Source organism: Taudactylus pleione, unplaced genomic scaffold (genome assembly GCF_031769625.1).
Source record: "Taudactylus pleione unplaced genomic scaffold, aTauple2 ptg000065l, whole genome shotgun sequence".
Taxonomy (NCBI): Eukaryota; Metazoa; Chordata; class Amphibia; order Anura; family Myobatrachidae; genus Taudactylus; species Taudactylus pleione.
Genome location: NW_028284467.1, coordinates 4336039 through 4356694, shown reverse-complemented (window position 1 = coordinate 4356694; position 20656 = coordinate 4336039). Strand labels below are relative to the sequence as shown.

The window sequence follows — 20656 nt, the reverse complement described above, 5'->3', positions numbered from 1 at the left end:
CAGGCGTCTCTGCGGCTGGTATCTTTTGCCAGGTTGTTTCCACGCCTCCTCTAAATGGTCCACCAACTGACCCGAAAGAGGAAAGACTGTGGCATCGCCCTTCACATCTTTGAAAAAGGCATACTTAGATTTAGCCGCTGGGGGAACTTCGTCCTCAATCACCAAGGCTGTGCGGACCGCCCGAATAAGTCCAGGAATATATACTTTGGACTTAGCATCAGCATCCTTAGTATGGAGAGGTTCCTGATCGTAAGGATCCAGAATCTCCCCATCATCAGACGTCCCTTCGTCATCCTCATAAGGAGCGGACAGAGACGCCACCGGCCTTTTATGAGGCCGCATCACAGACTCCCCTTGCAACACATCCGATAAGTGCTGTACAGAACTCGTCAGGGAGTTAACCCACGCTGGCTCCTGAGAACCCGGGAGCGGGGAAATAGGGAGACTGTGGGGTACCACCAATTGTCGTGGGAACCCCTGCATGGGTGACGACACCACAGACTGCTGGGACAAACCCATCGGAGTAAACGCGGGCTGCGGAGCTAACTGGCCCACTAAAGCTGTTAACGCCTGAGCGAAACAAGCCCAGGGCGGCTCCTGTACCGGTGCTGTAACCGTAATAGGCCGCGCCATGGACAAACACTGCCGGCAAAGGCCCTCCGCGCTACCCTCCCCCTCCGCTAACGGTGCTTTGCACGTGGTACACTGTAGCCGGAGGGGAAAATCACTTTCAGACATGATGGCACCACGTATGTGACCTCTCTCACCAATTAAGTATTAAATAGGCGAGAGACCACCCTGCAGCACCGCACCGCAAGGGCTTTAGCAGAAAGAACAGGGACAGTAATAAAGCTGACAGTTTAGAGAAGAAAAGTTACAGGCAGCGCTAGCACAGTCACATACAATGCAGAGAAATAACAATTCCTGCACTAACAGCGCTGATCACTCAACTACACAGACACAGGGCCTGGTAGGATACAGCGCTGCATACACAGACCTGAGCCACAGCGGAGGAGAGGTATGCGGGGGGACCCAGACCACGATGCTTCCTTCCAGACTTCCAGCAGCGTTCACCATGCGTTGCAGAGAAGATGGCCGCCGAGGAGCAGAGAGAAGCTGGCCTGGGGGAGGAGCGCTGACACAGGACCAGTCAGCACAGTGCAGAGAGGGCTGTGTGCAGCGGGGGAGGCGCCGGCTGTGAGACAGGGAAGGCGCGCTCCCCTGGCATGCATTTAACCCCTGGGACGCCGCAGCGCTACCGCTCTGCTGCGGTCCGCTGTCCCAGGGGGTAGTGGAAGCGCAGGTTGGTCGCCTGGCTCCACGCTGCAGCCAGTCCCCAGGGAGCCCCCTGCCTGGGGACTTAGGACCATGTGATCAGCGGGGACCCACCGCGGGACCCCGCTGCTTACCTCTGTCCCCCTTGAATCCGGCCATGGTCCGGAGCATCTGGGGTCACCGCTAGCTGTGACCCCAGACGCCCACCAGCATCCCCGGGTCAGTACCGGCGTTCTGGTACCGGCGGGGTGTAGGGAAGACAGCATGGACGTCAGGACTGACTGTCCATGCTGTTCATCCAGATGTGCAGCCACAGCTGCATGAAGAAAAAGCTTCAGGGGCTCTTCTAGCCCCCACTCCAACAGGTGCACCCGACTCCGGCCGGGCACCAAACTAAACTGAGGTGCCTTGGCCCGGGGGCGGGGTATAGGAGGGGGACCTAGTGCATCCTGGGAGGCTGAAAGCTTAACTCTTTGGTGCCCTGCGACTGACGTCACACCTATACCCAAGGTATCCTGTGGATACCCTATGGACCCTGAAGTAGAAATGAATATTTAATTTCAGTGTGAAGAACACTTCCCCAGCTGGAATTCTCAAGATCTATCCAAGGTTGCAGGAACCATCATGAGTCACCCAGGACAGGAATCACAGTTGTTTAATCATTGTTTTCGGGGCATGGTAATTGTGATTATTACATCAGCTTCTCCTTGTAAATATTTGTGGAAATGTAAACATTCCCCAAATATCCTTAAAACTTATCCTGAAAACAAGAGAATGCTCATCACTGGCCACTGAGCATGCTATAACCTTGCCTCATTCATAAACCAAGTCAAAAGATAATGGGGTAGATGTATACCTCTTCCTGCTTCGCCTCTTTACCGAGGCGCAGCAGGAAGCACTACCGATGAGATGTAAGAACATCTCATCGACCGGAGAGGGGGAGTGTTGACTCCCCCCTCCGACGCCACCCGCTAGAGACAGCAGCGCATCAGCCTAGTGCTGATGCGCTGTGTCTCTGTCCCGGCCGGCTCTACTGAACGTGCGCGGGATCTCGCAAGTATCGTGAGATCCCCACGTGCAGCCTGGAGCCGGCAGCAGCCCCAGCGCTAGCCTATCCCCACAGCGCTGTCCCTGCTGTGGGGATAGGCTAGCGCCAGGCTGTCGCTATCGTTAACAACAGCTACAGCTGGCCGAACGGTCATGCGGTATGACCGTTCGTACATGGCCCTGCCGCTGGGCGATGCTATCTTATAGATAGCAGCGCCGATAATGACAATGGTGCTTAGCACCCCTGTCATTTACCGCCCAGACCCCCGATCATACATGGGGGAGAAGCAGTATCAGCGCACATAACGTGCGGATACTGCTTCTAGGCTTTGTACATCTACCCCATTGGCACACATTTATCAATGCTGCCCACAAAAATGAAGCATCCACAGTATGTAAGAATGGAAGACTGCAACAGTTATCTCCTGCACTGGCCCGGCAGCTAAGTCCTTCAGATGCGCAGTAGTGCGGCATGGGGTCCGGAGCAGGAAGTGATCATGTGCAATCACATCACTTAAGCTGGGTACACACTATACGATGTGTACCCAGAGAGGGAATAATATGTTGTAACAATAGATCGCACCAGCCGTACACACTGCACAATCCAGTGTACTACCGCGTGATCCGCATTGTACCAGCTTGGAGTTTACTGCAACGTCCCATTTGCTGTGCACCACAGGAGATGGGACGATGCAATGAACGACCGCCATGCACAAGCAAATCGGGCGTACACACTATACAATCCGCACAATATATCTTATAGTGTGTACCCCAGTTTACTGAACACCAGGATTCACTTTTATTGGAGGCCATCCCAGCAACTCAGAAATTATACATTTAGTTGGAGAGATTCCTTATTACCACAAATTGCTGTGATAAAGAATGTTTATCCAACAGCAAATATTAATAACAATTGCCCAATAGACTAATGTTTGCATATTATGGCAGCTGATATACTAGGGTGGAAAATGCTATGGCATATCAGAGAAAGCATCCACCAGGCCCTTCAAGTAAACAAGTAGTAGTAAGTGGACAACGGAAGGTTATAGTGCAGCAGCCAGTGGGAAGTCCCCCTGGGTCTCACTCTGCGAGGCGCTGTCAGACTTGGCCACTGCTTGCCAGCTCTTGCATCATCCAGCATGAGTCATTCTCTAACCCGTGACTTCTTCCAACATGACATTTCCGCCCATCACTATAAAGGACGCCTGGCTCCACCCACCACCGGAAGTTGGGAAACGCCCCTTCTGCGTTCCAAGCTTCGTTATGAATTCCTAGCGCTGTTTCCCATTGGTTTTTTGTCTGTAATCTGAGTGACGCAGGGCCGGGGCTTCCCAGGCTGACAGCACCAGAGGAGACAGGCGGTTGGCTCGCGCAGGGATACGGTCACGTGCCTCATGCTAGTGCCGTCATTGGCTAGATCGCCCGGTATATAATGCAGCCCCTAGCGTTTCGGCCATCAGTCGTTTTGCTAGAGACGCAGACGATGATTAACATGAGCACTCAATCTATCACCGAGCATCCACTCACCACCATTCGCCGCCGCGGTTACTTTCCCAGTCACCAGAGAACAGACCCTACGTGGAGAAAGGTGAGTTATGTGCTGCTGCGTATATATCTGTAACACGCCGGTTGCTGAGCTCTGATTGCTCTTTTCTGTTACCCTGGAGGAGATGTGTCAAACCTTCTAAATTGGATATGTATGGAAGTTGCCAATAGTAATCTAGCAGCTTGTAGCTACCTTCTAATACTGTATATTATCTATAAAATGATGGGTAGTCGGAGTGGTTGTTATAGGTAACTGCTTCACTTGTCGTCATAGGCTTGCTGTAGTCTCCCTACCAACCTGGGGGGGATAACTGTGTTCTTTAACCCTAGGTCCCCCTGGAGAGCTCTCTAGTAGGCTGGGTTATGTAATGACTCATTACCATCCCATCACCCCGCCCCCTGTGGGTGTAATGGGGACACACTGGTCTTATGTGTGATATTGGTGGTGACCAATGAGTTTCTATATTGAAGCCCTTTACTTCCATGTGGAGCCTGTGTTGCAGTGGGGATACGTTTAATATGCCGGTAGCTGGGATCCTGGGTGTTGATATACCGATGCCCGGTACAATGCTGATGCTGCTATCCCGATTACATCGCAATGTGCCTGGTCCTGTAACTATGGAAATGAGGCGGCAACTAGCAGTGTCTAACATTGGGTCAAACCTGTTCAAGTGATTATGTAATGCTGGTCCTCTCTAGACAGCCCAGACATAGGAAGTTAGACATTCTAGGAGCTGAGCTATGCCTGCATTGGATTGGTCTGACTTGAACAATTCCAAGGTGATTCTCATACAGGACCTTCATTAAAAAAAAAAAAAGAAAAGAATCTGGGTAAATTCCTGCCTGCTTGTTCTGTGCCCTGTTGGGATAGGTATAGCAGTGTGGGTATGTGCTAGGGGGTGGTACATCTGCACTTTTTGCTACTGTTTTCTACTTGAACACAAGGCTGAGGGTATGTTGAGTTTAGATGAGAAATAGTTGTATTGCTATATTTGGGAATATCTGTCCTGCTCAAAGGTCAGCATACTAGTATGCTTTAGAAAGCTTCCCTGCTAAATGAAGGAACCATTGGCTCAAAATCGACTATATTGGATTGTTCAAGATCTAATGGGAAGTTCCTTAAAATAATTAGCAAGTAGTATAACCTTTCCTGGTGAAGTACTGCTTATAGGCATGAACTTTACATGGAAACACTATACACTGCTTAATATTCTAAGCAGGATCTGCAAAAGGCACTGTTGTAGTATGTTGGTGTGTATGAGACTAAATATACTTGAGTTACAAATTGGTGCAATGTCTAATGGTGCGTACACATGTAGCCGTTTAAATGCACGGTTTGAATGACAACTATTGTTTTCGGGCAAATCGTTAATTTTTTTGGTCCCTACCAGCGATGCGCGGGCACGTATGGGTGAAAACTATATTGTCCATCGGCCGCGCATGCTGACCAACCTGCTTGATATTGAGCAGGTTACTATAGGACCCTGAGATTGTTGGTCGCGATAGTCGTTGGTGTGCTGGCTGATCGATCTCTATCATCCAGCACACCAGGGAGGGTGCAGGACAATCGGCCAGCGATATTGTATCGCTCCGTGTGTACGCACCATAAGGATGACTATCCTTTTTTTTTCTTTGTATCTTAACTGATGACATTATCACTTTTATGAAGAGATCCTTGCACCCAAAGGAGAAGTTTGTCTCTTGTTCATGTTGCAAATCAAGTTTACAATGATGTAAAACATCCATTTCTGTGTCACAATATGACTTGCTATTTGGGATCTGACAACAGACTTAAATGTTTAATGATTAACTTGGTAGCAAGGTTCAGTCTAAGTAGTTTAATCTAAAAAATGTGTATTTTGCACTGCAGTAAAGGACTATAAACATGCATGTAGTAAAGCTATACTGCAATTTTACATTGTTATACTTTAATGGTTTAATTGAGGTTAAAGGATCACTTTTTTTGTTGTGTGGTTTTTATATAAATTCTTTCTCTTGCAGTGTTGGAGAAGAAAGACTATCTTTATCCATCATCACACCTGAGGTAATCTTCCAATCATGGTATATGCTTGTTTGTAGTAACTATTCTTATACATAAATGGTACAACTAATGTATAGCTTGTAAATTGCATGCCAGTAATTTTATTATACTGGGCATACACTGCCAGATAAATGCCTGACAGGCTGCCAGACGAAATGTCTGACGCCCAGCAGATATCACGGACATACACTGAGATCTCAGTGTATTGGCCCCAGTACCTGTGCTCCACTCCTGGGTAGGAGACATTTCCCCTGTGAAGGAATAGGGGAAACTTCTTTCGGCTGTGGCTGGGCTTACACTGCCTGCTGCAGCCGACCTTTACTTACAAAATCTCATTGGATGGGCATGCTGGACGATCTGGCATGCCTGGCTGATATTTTACCCTCAGTTGCCTGCACACACAGTACAATTATCGGGGCGATCTGCTAATATTGGGCGGATCGCCCAGATTATTGTATAGTGTATGCTCAGCATTAGTATTTATGTGGTAGAGATGCGAACCAATTCATAACTTTAATTGCGTTTTTGATGCAAAAGATAATTGGGAGCCCTAGATATGCAGCAACTCCTAATTGAATAACATCTGTAAATTTTATAAACATGAGTCTACACTAATCCCACAACAGCTTTACAGATAAGTGCTTAGGACAAGAATTTTCTAGTTGCGGGAGATAACATCTGAACATGTCTGGCAGTGCTCTACTACAGGGGCGTACTCCTTGGGCTCCAATTCAATGCGCATTGAATAGCGCTGGAAGGAGCTCCTGGAGATATTCAATTCTGCGTGCTGTTAGGTCGGGGGAATGCCTGTCCTCCCACCCCTTGCACCTTAAACGGGGTGTTTAGTCGTGAGAACTGGCATTCACAGACTAAACTTCCTGGCGTGATGCTGTTTCCGCTGCACTAATGGCAGAAAACAGCATCGCGCCTGTACTTTTGTTAGATTTCTGCTTGCATCCCAGGAGGGATGCGAGAAGAAATCCTTAGTTGGGCTTAGCAGTGCGCTAAATTGAATAGCTCTGGGAGCTCATTCCTGGCATTTGTGTTGAATTGAATCAAGCCCCTTGAGTTTAAGGGGTATGATTACTAAAGTGAGTTTGTAGAAGTGGAGATGTTGCCCATAGCTAGAATCTGGTTGCTATTCTAGAAGGTGCTAGTTAAATGTTAAGTAGAATCTGGTTGGTTGCTATGGACAACATCTCCGCTTCTAAAAACTCTAAGTCTGTACCTTGGCACTCAGTATTAGTGGTCTGTCCATCTTGGAAACAGCAAACTCCACTGCTTGTATTGTGAACCATTATTTATGGAACTTCCTGTCTTGGAAAAGCCACCCCACTTGCAGCAGTAACTTGTATAGTTAAACCCACACCTCCTGAAAGGTAAATAGAATAACTGCTGTAAAATTAGAGGAAGTGTAAGCACCCAAAGGTTCTCTTCATAATTCCAGAGTGTCCCACACTCCACCGTTAGTCTAGGTTTGAAGGATATCCATGCTTGAGTTTAGCTAGCTAAATCAAATTGACTGAGGTACTAATTCAGTCACCTGTGATAAAGCATGGATATAATTAAAATGAGGACTGTAATGTAAAGTTTGGGAACCTGATATATACAGGTTGAGTCTCCCATATCCAAAATGCTTTGGACCAGTAGGATTTTGGATATCCGACTATTTCGTATTTGGAATATACGCATACCATAATGAGATCTTGGGAATGGGACCCATATCTAAAAACAATGCATTTGTTTCATATACACCTTATACACACAGGCAGTCCCGGCGACAGGAGGGGACTAAGGGGAAACCAGTACTGGGCCTCGAGGGTCAGGGGGGCCCCGAGGATTCAGGGAAAGAAAAATCTGTGCAACAAGCACCTACTGTTTCATCGCTGCTATAGACAGGAATCATACAGCGGCAGCAGTCCAGCAATAGCTCCTCCCATCACCCTTCCTTCCCCCAAGTCAAAACATCGGTCACTCGTACACGAAGGCCGGTGTGTGTTCCTCCACCTGGAGCCGCATCCCTGCCTGCACCCAGCTCCAACAACGACAGCTCTTCCAGCCTGAAAATAATACATTTTTTTAATTTTGTGCGTTAAACAAAGTTCGTTTACATTGCACCATCAACAAGAAAATGTCTGTCACACTCAATATTCTGTGTTTTGGAATATTTGGATATGGGAGACTCAACCTGTATTCAGTTTCAGCAAGTAAACTAGACTTTTCAATAGAAAACCCATCTGTATATTAGCATGTTCATTTTGAGAACATGCAAAATCCTTTAGTGTACATGGAATACCATGTGATAATTGAGTAATGGACAGAAGAGAACTGTAGTACAATGTGATGGTATAAATTATTGCCCATGGGTAATTTTCCTGATGTAAAATGCAGACATGTACTGAAATATATTGGAGACTGAAGGGGCCATAAGTGTTACTAATAACCATTGTGCAAACTGCTTCCTAGAACCATGTATTCTGCTTTTTGAGATAATCCAGAAATCTTCTTACAGGTTAAACTTCACTTTTTCTTTTGTTATATAAAGTTGCACTAAGTGACTCCAGGAGCGATTAAATGTTCTCCTCTGACCAGCAGGATGGATATTACAATTCTGCATAACAAAGTGCTCCCTAAGAGGTGAATAACCTACCTTTCTTTGCCCATAAACAAGTCCTGTTTGTTCCACAGCACTGGACAGACATAGATATAACACACCTTAATGCAATAAGAAGCATGAATACAAATTGGGTTAATTGGCATAGTAGCATTCATGGTTTTCAGTGAGAAAAACCGAATTGGTGGTATAAAAACAGACTCAAATTCAGTGTGAGAGGAAACAAATCACCTGGTGCTCTGTATACAATCTGGAAACCGGCTGCCTTAATACCAGCTTCCCGACTGTCATTTCCCGGCGAGGCTGAAATGCCAGGCATCTAGCTGTAGACGCCTGTCATTTCCCCGACACCGGGAGACCGGCACCCAGTTTCCCGATCGAAGGGATGCCGGGCGCCGCAAGCAGACAGCCGTGGGGGAGGGTTAGGTTTAGGGCACCCGGGGGGGACTTGGGGTTAGGCACCGCCAGGGGGGACTGGGGTTTAGGCAGCGGGGAAGGGGGGGGGGGGGGGTTAGGCACCCATAAGGAGGGTTAGGGGGTTAGGTAAGCTTATACTTTAGCAACTATCGGGATTTCCAGCGCAGTCGGGCTTCCGCTGCCGGGAACTCTGCTTTTGTCGGCCAGGCGCTGCTGGGAATTGAACCATGCGGCCGGAGGTATTTCATACAGATTCCTGGTGCTCACATACATTTTGAAGGGGGTTGACAATAAGTGGCCCTCCAGTTGTTGAACTACAAATCCCAGCATGCCTTGCAACAGGTTTAGCCTGGCCATATAGCAAAACTGGCAGGGCATGATGGGATGTGTAGTTCTAAAACAGCTGGAGGGGGGCTGCTTATTTTCCCACCCCTATTCTAGAAGAAGGGGTGAATGAGGCAGTAGGAGCAAATGGTATGGCGGAATTTGAAGTGGACATTAGGGTTTTGGGTGAAAGTCTAAAGATGTGATTTTTGAGGAAGAGTTTGAAGGATTGTACCCTGTGGAGTCTGTTAAGGTGAAGCAAGATGCCCCATAGATGGGGAGCAATGCAGGAGAAGTCTTGGCAATGTAAGTGGGAGGAGATTGAGGGGAAAAACATGACTATCAGAGATTGGGCAGGGGTGTATCATCTGATGAGGCCAGATTTATTGGGGGAGGGGGTGGAGGGCTGTAGTGAGATTGAACAGTTTGGAACCAGTGAAGGGATTTACAGAGGTGCATCAGAGTAAAGCTGGGTACACACTGACTGATATAATGGGCAATCAATTGATTGGCCGATGTATGTGTCTGTTGACCAGTCTGTACCTGCAATATGTCTGAACGTCGTCCATCAGCTGTGCTGCACAGCTGATGGACAGATGTTTCTGCAGACATATCTGTCCATTGGCAAGTGTGTATGGGTGATCTGTAGACCGCCTGTACATGCAGCCGTGGGAGGTGGGTGGGACACTCCCTAACCTGGCTGCTGGGACCTGCGGCCGTTCAGTGTGTGTGAATGACAATCTGCAGATATATCTGTATAGTGTGTACCCACCATTAATTACCCTACACATCCATTTCTGTATGGAGTGGAGAGGTGGGTGAATGGAAGCTCAGGAAGTGGTTACAGTAGTCAATGCAGACAATTATGAACAAGTAGATTACAGTTTCTGGCTACTACGGAGGGAGGAAGTTTTGTCAGTGATGCTGAGGTGACAGGACTGTATGGAACAATTTGAGCATTGAAATGAAGGGTGGTGTTGACACAGGTTTTGGACAATAGAGAACAGGGAGAGCATGAGATCAACTGAGGGGGTTATAACCTTGCATTTGGACATATCGTGTTTCTGGAAACATTAGGCCATCCAGGATGAGAGGCTGTTGGACACAGGGATAGGAAAGTGGAAGAGGTTGAAAAGGTCAATTTGTGTGTCTGCATAGAGATGGTAGTGATCAAAGAAGCATGAGTTTGCCAAGTAGGGTGTAGAGAGAAGAGCAAAGTGGGACCGATGGAACAGAGGACAGCATGTGTAGCCAGAGGACCCATACCAGGAGAGGACATGTAGAGCAAGGTATTAGCAAGCATTGGGAGTGGTGGACTCTGGCGGGAACTGGGTTGAGGGGACAGATGGAAGTGGACAGTGAATGTTTTTGACTCTCCTCGGAGGAGTTGGAGGTGACATTTCTTGGTGATTAGTAGAAGATTGTCTTTAAAGCAAGTGGCAATGTAAATGGCAGAACAAGAGGAGGGAGGATGGGTAATTTGACATGGCTGGTTTTTGGCTTTGAACAGAGTTGAGATGAAGGATTTGAAGTAGGATTGTCTGAGGCTGTGTATAAGGTGGAATGGATGAACCAAAGTTCAAATCTTTCTTTTGGTGCTCGCCAATTAAGTGCACACCAAACGGTGTGTCGAAGCTAAAGAGTTTAGAGTACAACTTCAATAAAATATACAAATTAACTTCAGGCTGCCTGGTTTAAAGGCATTCGACACCCTCAACTAGACTTGGTGCATATAGGCTTAGGGGATGGGGGATTTCACCTAAGGGTAGTAAAAAGTGAATCTGATGGTGTAAAAGTGAAATTGCAAATATGTACATTATAAAGTCTTTTCCAATTCCGAATGGTACTAAGGTATAATAGACTGAAGATGCTGGAGTAAGAGGTTTGGAGGTGTAATTTATTTTTTTCTATTTCCCAGTGGGCATTTTTTTGCAACAAGACTGCCAAGGAAAATGATGGCAGAATCGCTGCCCTTCTGTGGCTCTGCTGGCACCTTGACGGGAATAGAGCTGGAAGCTTGGTATGAGGACCTGCAAGACATTTTGTGTTCTGAAACAAAAAATGCAGGGGTTCTCCCATCTGCAACAGATGAGCAGGTTAGTGCTTCTGGGTGCTCTAATCAATGCATGGTGACCTGTTCCATGCATAAAAAGATGTGATCTCCTGCTTCGCAGCTCAGAATAACTACATATATGTAAAGATAATCAAAGTATAGCTAACTGTGTAGCTTTGTAAGTAAACAATTTTATCTTTATTTGGTGACCTTGACTATCCCTTTTAGCTGCACTAAAGGACTCTAACTTTCATAATGCGTTGCTCTTATCTGTATTGCTCAATCATATACCAAAGGCATAATGAATAGTATGAAACAGGTAGGGAAATGCTGTATAGTGCATTTGTTTAAAGAATGCTAATGGCAAAACATGTCTTGGGCAACACTACTGTTGACTACATGAATGGTAAGGAGCTGTTGGGGCCATTCAGACTCAGTGAAGTAACTTACAAATTGTTTAGCATGGTATTATGAGGAAGACTGCATTCAATTAATTGGTTCTATCTGCTTTCAGTTAAAGAATAGGTGCTTATACTCCTGTATGTTCTAAATCTCAGTTGCTTATCTCTATTATCTTTAAACAGATGCTGCAAGTGGAAACAATGGACAGTTCTCTTCAAGTTTGGACTCTTGAATCACTAGGTTCTCCTATATCAATTAACTTTACTGAGGAGGAGGCAGTTGCTTTGGAAGCTGTTGTAGAACAATTGCCATCGGAGTTTCTGGAATTCTTAAACCAGGAATCTCAAAATGATTTTGATATTTCATTTACAGCAGAGCCTGTAAATACCCAACAGAGTGGAGCTCTAGAACAGGACTCTGGCTGCAGCAGCTCTCAATCTCAGACTCACACCGAGGATGAGGAGTCTAGCGGCAGCCAATCTGCAACAAAGCGGAAGAGAAATTCTTGTCCGATAGGAGGGAAGGTCCGGGTGAAGGAGAGAGAACAAGAAAATGAGAAGAAAGTGGCCTATTTAGTGGCAGAGAATGAACGTCTGAAAGGGGACATTGATCGTCTCAGTCTGGAAGTAGAGCAGACCAGAAAATCTCTCATTGAAAGAATGGTTAACCTGAAAAAGACTTAGAACATTGAAAGTAATAGACTTCTGTCACCATAGTAAAGGAACAGTGGAGCATGGTGATTGCTGTTACAGGGATAGAATTAAGGTGGTTTTTCCCTAGGATGCTTGATGTGGGGGCCTGAGTATATAAGCATTCACTGACTAATTTTGAACCAAGGAATGGCTCCCACTGTAGGGCATTAGATTAGTAAGTATATGTTGTATGAGAGGGAAATACCCAATTTCAGCTTTAATAGATAAGAAACCATTGCTGATGCACATTTATTTTCTATTGCCACTTCCTCCTATTATTGTAGAATGAGTCAAAAGGTGTGTGTGTATATGTTAAGTCCTTTTTATTTATGTAGCAATATAAACTTTTTTTTTTCCAAAACTGAGTTGAGCAGAAATGGTAAGTGTTGCACCTCTTGCTTTGCATGTGTCTTGCATAACAATGGTACAGAGGTAGCTGTCACAAATATTGACACTATCTTTAGAGATGGGATATTAGTATGAGGACAGATGGCATACACTTATATGTGGTGGCAGGAAGTATTGCATTACTTCTACAGAATGGGGTTTTTGGTGGATTTGAATGCAGCTGTTATGGCTTTCTGGAAGTTATATAACATTGTCTTTGTGTGTGTATATATTGTCAGAATCTTGCATATCATTTACAATATACAGTCTAGGAAGAAAATATACTGTGGTAAAACACTAGATGACCCTGTAAATGTTTGTACAAATTCATCTATTAAAATTAAATGTGTGAATACATATAACTATGCATGCTTTGTTTGATAATTGTGGCATAGTATTGCACCATAGTGCAGAAGTTCCCAAACTTTAATATTACAGTCCATGTTTTAAGGATATCCATGCTTGAGCACATGTGACTTAATATCTCAGCCAATTTGATTTAACTATCTGGACTCAAGCATGGATATTTTTAAAACCTGGACTGTAATGGCAGAGCAATAAGACCTTTAATCGGTTTCTTTTAGACACTAGTTTTATTTTAAAGATACTTGAAAAATTTTGTGCCACACAAGCTCAGTTGGCTTTATTTCTCCACATGCTGCAGTGTAGGTTTTGGAAAAAATTAATTCACCTTGTGGACACTTTGACTACTAGTTTCCAGCCCCAAATCATAATCCTCACACTTACTCTGGCCAAAGTTTTTCAGGTGGAACCATCTGACATAGGGGCTGGGTACACACTTATACAATCACACATTCAATGTGACTGTTCGATTGAAAATGCTCGTGTGCATCGAACATGCTCGTGTGTGTGTGTGTGTAAAAAAAATATAATTTCTACTTCAGGGTCCATAGGGTATCCACAGGATACCTTGGGGTATAGGTGTGACGTCAGTTGCTGGGCACCATAGAGTTAAGCTTTTCAGCCTCCCAGGATGCACTAGGGTCCCCTTCCCATACCCCGCCCCCGAGCCAAGGCACCTCAGTTTAGTTTGGTGCCCGGCCGGAGTCGGGTGCACCTGTCGGAGTGGGGGCTAGAAGAGCCCCTGAAGCTTTCTTCAGTGCAGCTGTGGCTGCACATCTGGATGTACAGCATGGACAGTCAGTCCTGACGTCCATGCTGTCTTCCCTACACCCCCGCCGGTACCAGAACGCCGGTACTGATCCGGGGATGCTGGTGAGCAGCGGGGTCCTGCGGTGGGTCCCTGCTGGTCACATGGTCCTAAGTCCCCAGGCAGGGGGCTCCCTGGGGACTGGCTGCAGCGTGGAGCCAGGTGACCAACCTGCGCTTTCCACTACCACCTGGGACAGCGGACCGCAGCAGAGCGGTAGCGCTGCGGCGTCCCAGGGGTTAAATGCATGCCAGGGGAGCGCGCCTTCCCTGTCTCACAGCCGGCGCCTCCCCCGCTGCACACAGCCCTCTCTGCATGCTGCCGACTGGTCCTGTGGCAGCGCTCCTCCCCCAGGCCAGCCTCCTCTCTGCTCCTCGGCGGCCATCTTCTCCAGAACGCATGGTGAACGCTGCTGGAAGCCTGGAAGGAAGCATCGTGGTCTGGGTCCCCCCGCATACCTCTCCTCCGCTGTGGTCAGGTCTGTGTATGCAGCGCTGTGTCCTACCAGGCCCTGTGTCTGCGTAGTTGAGTGATCAGCGCTGTTAGTGCAGGAATTGATTTTCTTTGCATTGTATGTGACTGCTAGCGCTGCTGCCTTTAACTTTTCTCTAAACTGTCAGCTTTATTACTGTCCCCGTTCTTTCTGCTAAGCCTTTGTGATGCGGTGCTACAGGCTGGTCTCTCGCCTATTTAAGTTCTAATTGGTGAGAGCGGTCACATACGTGGTGCCATCATGTCCGAAAGTGATTTATCCCTCCGGCTACAGTGTACTACGTGTAAAGTACCGTTAGCGGAGGGGGAGGGTAGCGCGGAGGGCCTTTGCCGGCAGTGTTTGTCCATGGCGCGGCCTCTTACGGTTACAGCACCGGTACAGGAGCCGCCCTGGGCTTGTTTCGCTCAGGCGCTTACAGCCTTAGTGGGCCAGTTAGCTCCACAGCCCGCATTTACACCGATGGGTTTATCCCAGCAGTCAGTGGTGTCGTCACCCATGCAGGGTTTCCCACGACAATTGGTGGTACCCCAGTCTCCCTATTTCCCCGCTCCCGGTTTCTCGGGAGCCAGCGTGGGTTAACTCCCTGACGAGTTCGGTAAAGCACTTGTCGGATGTGTTGCAAGGGGAGTCTGTGATGCGGCTGCATTAACAGCCGGTGGCGTTTGTCGGCTCCTTATGAGGATGACGAGGGGACATCTGATGATGGGGAGATTCTGGATCCTTACGATCAGGAACCTCTCCATACTAAGGACGCTGATGCTAAGTCCAAAGTATATATTCCTGGACTTATTCGGGCGGTCCGCACAGCCTTGGTGATTGAGGACGAAGTTCCCCCAGCGGCTAAATCTAAGTATGCCTTTTTCAAAGATGTGAAGGGCGATGCCACAGTCTTTCCTCTTTCGGGTCAGTTGGTGGACCATTTAGAGGAGGCGTGGAAACAGCCTGGCAAAAGATACCAGCCGCGGAGACTCCTGGCGGTGGCTTATCTCCATTCGCGGATAATTATTTTGCAAAGTGTGGATTCTCACGTGACCCGTCTTGTCCGTAGTGCCACATTGCTGATGCCATCTATGTCCTCCCTTAAGGATGCTACGGACCGCAAGGTGGAGATCTGCCTGAAGTCCGCTTATTCCCTTGCTATGGCCATTTGCTGGGTTGCCAGAGCGATGGAGCGCTGGGCGGATTCATTAAAGGCTTCTTTTGATACCGACTGTCCGGCCGAACAGGCGGAGTTGATTGGTAATCTCCGTGATTAGGCCACTTATATCAACGAGGCGGCCCTAGACATTAGTACTCTGGTGTCTAGAATTTCTTCAGCAGCGGTGGCTGCTCGTCGCACCTTGTGGCTGCGATCCTGGAAGGCGGACGCAGATTCCAAAAAGGGTCTGGAGGCGTTGCCGTTTACCGGAGAAGTTCTCTTCGGTCCAGATCTGGATAAGATTGTGGCCACGCTGGCGGCAGCCAAATCGGCTTGTCTCCCGTCGGCCACTGCTCCTTCTGGACCATAGTCCTTTCGGTCATCTAGGGCCCAGGGCAGGCCCAAACCAGTCGTTTTCTCGACAGGCTGGCCCTAAGAAATCGGCCAAGCCCCGGAAGCAGGCATGGAGTACCAGATGTCCGGCCCCCAAGCCAGATGACAAGCCTGCGGCCTGACGGTCCAGGCCTCCCTTTGGGGATCCCAGGGTGGGAGGCTGCCTACTGCAGTACGCCCAGTGTTGGTCGGCCACTACGACAGACACTTGGGTTCTGGAGGTGGTTTCCCACGGATACACCCTCTCCTTCCGGCACAGACCCCGGCTCGATTCTTCACCACGGGTCTACCATCAGACCGGAACAAGGCTACGGAGCTGCGGAAGGTATTGCACACTATGCTCCAGGCTGGAGTTATAGTGCCTGTTCCATTCTCTCAGAGGGGCCAGGGTTTCTATTCAAATCTATTTTTGGTACAGAAACCCAATGGGTCGTATCGTCCGATTCTCAACCTCAAAGCACTCAACAACAAGTCTTTGCGGGTTCCGAAGTTTCGGATGGAGACCTTACGGTCCATCATTCTGGCGCTGGAACCTGAGGACTACATGGTGTCATTGGACATACAGGACTCTTACCTGCATGTCCCTATTCTTTTGCGCCATCAACAGTTCCTCAGGTTTGCAATCAGCAGCGACCACTTCCAGTTTCGGGCGTTACCTTTTGGTCTGGCGACAGCACCAGGTGTTTTCACCAAGGTGATGGCGGTCATGGCGGCTTCTCTGCGGCTGCAGGGAGTCCGCATGTTGCCGTATTTGGATGACCTGTTATTGGTGGCAGGATCTCCAGAGCTCCTGTTACGCCACTTGGACCTGACCATTGCACTGCTGCAACGGCACGGCTGGCTAATCAACTGGCAGAAGTCCACTCTAATCCCGTCTCGGAGGATTCTGCATCTTGGAGCCTTATTGGACTCGGGACAGCAAAGGATCTTCGTGACGGAGGACAAGATCTCTGCTTTACAGTCAAGGGTGCGCAGTTGTCTGCACAGCCGCCGGGTGTCCCTACACTCGGTGATGAGGTTACTGGGCTCCATGGTGTTGGACATGGTGGAATACGCCCAGTTTCACTCCAGACCTCTGCAGCACCTGATCCTGTCAAAGTGGAACGGGCTGCCTCAGTCTCTGAAGTCCCAGACGATTGTGATCACCCCGGAGGTTCGCCTGTCCCTTGCGTGGTGGTGGTTACAGACGACCCACCTCAACAAGGGACATCCGTTCTGGGTTCTAAATTGGGTCCTGTTGACAACGGATGCCAGTCTTCGGGGCTGGGGAGCAGTTTCGGGTCCACACTTGTTCCAGGGCAGGTGGACGCCGACAGAAGCGGAGCTTCCAATAAATATCTTGGAACTCCGTGCGGTCTTCAATGCTCTCCAGCAGGCACATCGGTTTCTCCAGGGTCACCCGGTGCAGGTCCAGTCGGACAACGCTACCACCGTGGCCTACATAAACAGGCAAGGAGGAACTCGCAGTCGGGCGGCTCTCGTAGAGGTCTCTCGGATCCTGGTGTGGGTGGAGTGCAATCTTCCAGCCATATCAGCGGTCTTCATCCCGGGAGTGCTAAATTGGGAGGCGGACTTTCTAAGTCGCCAGGACGTTCATCTGGGGGAATGGTCCCTGCACCCGGACGTTTTTCAACTGCTGGTGGACAGGTGGGGTCTTCCAGAGATCGACGGGTCTCGCACAAGAGACGAAGGGGTGTCTCTGGTGGATGCTCTGTCTGTCCGGTGGATGTTCCGGTTCGCATACCTGTTCCCTCCGGTCTCCCTTCTTCCACGGGTAATCCGGAAATTCAAACAGGAAGGAGGGACGCTCCTGTTGATAGCTCCCGCGTGGCCCAGATGGCACTGGTTCTCAGACCTTCCGGGTCTGTCCGTAGACCGTCCTCTGCGGTTGCCGCTACGACCGGACCTTCTGTCTCAGGGTCCTTGTCTTCACCCGGACGTGACTCGGCTGTATTTGACGGCGTGGCTGTTGAGATGGCCATGCTGAGGTCCTGGGGGTTTTCCAGCTCTGTGGTGCGTACCATGTTGCGAGCTCGGAAACCGTCTTCCGCGAGGATATACCATTGCGTGGTGCATACGTTCTTCCAGTGGTATCGACCGAGAGGTTATGCACCGCAGGAGTTTCGTCTGTCTCGGATTCTCGCCTTCCTGCAAGCGGGACTAGATCATGGGCTTCGCCTTGCTTCTTTGAAGGTACAGGTTTCGGCCCTATCTGTCTGGTTTCACCGTAGGATTGCTACAATCCCGGACGTGCGCACCTTTTTGCAAGGTGTTCTCCGCATTCAGCCGCCCTTTGTTCCACCTGTGGCGCCTTGGGATTTGGCTGTGGTCCTGAGGGCTCTCCAAGGACTGCCGTTTGAACCACTGGGCTCAGTGGATCTTAAATGGCTAACAGCTAAGACTGTTTTCCTTCTGGCCATTGCTTCGGCCAGATGTGTTTCTGAGTTAGGGCCTCTTTCTTGTAGACCCCCTTTCTTGGTTTTTCATGGGAACAGGGCAGTGCTCCGCATTCGGCCCGAGTTTCTTCCCAAAGTTGTTTCCCAGTTTCATGTTAACGAGGAAATCGTTGTTCCGGCCTTTAACTCACCGCGTCTTTCCGTGGGTGAGGCCTCTTTGGATGTTGTGCGGGCCTTAAGGACTTATATTGACCGCACTTCTTCGTTTAGGAAGTCGGACGATTTGTTTGTCCTCTATGGCTTCCGTAAAAAGGGTTGGCCTGCTTCAAAGCAAACTTTGGCAGTCTGGATCCGTATGGCTATTTATGAAGCTTATCTTCATGAAGGCCTACCGGTTCCTCCTTCTCTGAAGGCTCATTCCACTAGGTCTGTGGGTCCTTCGTGGGCAGCTCGATGTGGTGCCTCGGCAGTTCAGATCTGCAAGGCTGCTACGTGGTCCTCTGTCTATACCTTCGTGAGGTATTACATGTTTGACACCTTCGCCTCTCAGGATGCTTCCTTCGGGCGGCGGATTCTCCTTTCTGCACAGGAGCGTCCCCACCCTTAAAGGATACTGCTTTGGGACATCCCCAAGGTATCCTGTGGATACCCTATGGACCCTGAAGTAGAAAATATGAGATATGGTAAGAACTTACCCTTATCTCTATTTCTATGAAGTCCATAGGGTTCCACAGGACTCCTGCCCTGTCGCACCTGTGCTGCAGATGGCCTTTGCTGTGGTCACTGGTTTTCCATTTCCCTCTGGTGAGAATGTGATTCTTGTATGTGTCCAGATATTTGTTCTCTCTTCCTTCTCCGGTCTATGGCTTGATAACTAACTGAGGTGCCTTGGCTCGGGGGCAGGGTATGGGAGGGGGACCCTAGTGCATCCTGGGAGGCTGAAAAGCTTAACTCTATGGTGCCCAGCGACTGACGTTACACCTATACCCCAAGGTATCCTGTGGAACCCTATGGACTTTGTAGAAATAGAGATAACAAGGGTAAGTTCTTACCATATCTCATATTATTCAAATGCGTGGCCTTTGATGCTGTAATATTGCAAGGAAATGATTGTACCAGCATACCTTTTCCTCATTTCAGGCTACGCTCACAGTGGGTGTACCTAAAATTAACATAATGGGCAGGAAGGGGGTGTGATTGAGACCAAAAATCAAAAGGATGTATGTTTGTGTTTACTATTAATTGCAGTACTACACATTCACCGGGGCACACAGAATACTTCCTGAGTTTAATTATGTACACCCAGAGAGGCAGCCCCAGCTTTGGTGTACAATCGCAAGAACGGTGGAAGGTGCATACACACAGCAATTTCAGTACAACCAGGCCATGTTGAATTGGATGAAAATGAAACTGCACAGAAGATGTGATCCTCTGATTGTACCAGTTTTCATCCGACAAAACAAGATCGAACATGTGTACCCTCACTTTCAATATCAAATGAATGGGCTAATGAATGTATAGGTGTGTACCCGGCTTAAGTTTCTAAATAAACAAAAATGGCTCCTCAGAGAAAATCTCTTCTCCACTCTTAAATAGTAAAAGGGAAGTGGCACATCCTTTGGAATTTTATTCAAAGTGACTCCTCTCTTACCAAGTGCTTGCAAATTATGTGATGTAATACAGGTTTTTGGACACCATTGTAGATTGGCATTTTAACTAAATATTTGGGGTGGGATGTACTAAAGGAAAAATGCAGTAAAAACCCTTTTTTCACCACATTTTTGTATGTACTAAGCCCTGGCTGCTTTTACTGGTGAGGGTAATGCCAGAAAAACCTGGCGTTACCCTATAGAAGCCTTTGGGCAGCTTACCGCATCCGACACTTCACTGCCACCCCACAGAATCCCAGCACTGGCCCCCACTCACCTTAGTCTCCTGGTCACGGTCCCGTGCGCCTCCGCCTCCTAATGTCTTCTGGGTGCAGGGAGGAGCCCGGGACTTCATGCACAGGTCCCCAGCAAGAAGTTCCCAGGACGCAGAGTCAGCTGCTTCGCGAAGGGTAGCTCTTATTGCAAGAGCTGGCCTTTACGATACTAACCGCATGTTAGTACATATGCAATTAGTAAGGTTGTGGTGACTGGGGGAATGTACACCGCTACCTTAGTACATCCCATCCTCGATCTTATGAAAATACAGCACCAAAGATTGAAGGAAAAAAAACCCATAAATTTATGCCCTTGTATTAAATGCAGTCACTAGCGTTTGCTA

General features: G+C 48.2%; 1 protein-coding gene across 2 annotated transcripts; it reads left to right on the top strand.

The window, feature by feature from the left end:
- Nucleotides 1–3793: 3793 nt before the first annotated feature.
- On the top strand, nt 3794–13255 carry DDIT3 (DNA damage inducible transcript 3). Of its 2 annotated transcripts, XM_088465899.1 has the most exons (5): nt 3794–3910; nt 5869–5911; nt 8454–8545; nt 11182–11359; nt 11901–13255. In XM_088465899.1, the coding sequence occupies exons 3-5, from the start codon at nt 8505–8507 to the stop codon at nt 12399–12401; spliced, it is 720 nt and encodes a 239-aa protein (XP_088322025.1). In that variant the 5' UTR covers nt 3794–3910; nt 5869–5911; nt 8454–8504; the 3' UTR covers nt 12402–13255. The 2 variants fall into 2 exon arrangements, with proteins under 2 accessions (XP_088322025.1, XP_088322026.1); XM_088465900.1 differs by lacking the exon at nt 8454–8545 and having other exon boundaries at nt 11901–13253.
- Nucleotides 13256–20656: the final 7401 nt, after the last annotated feature.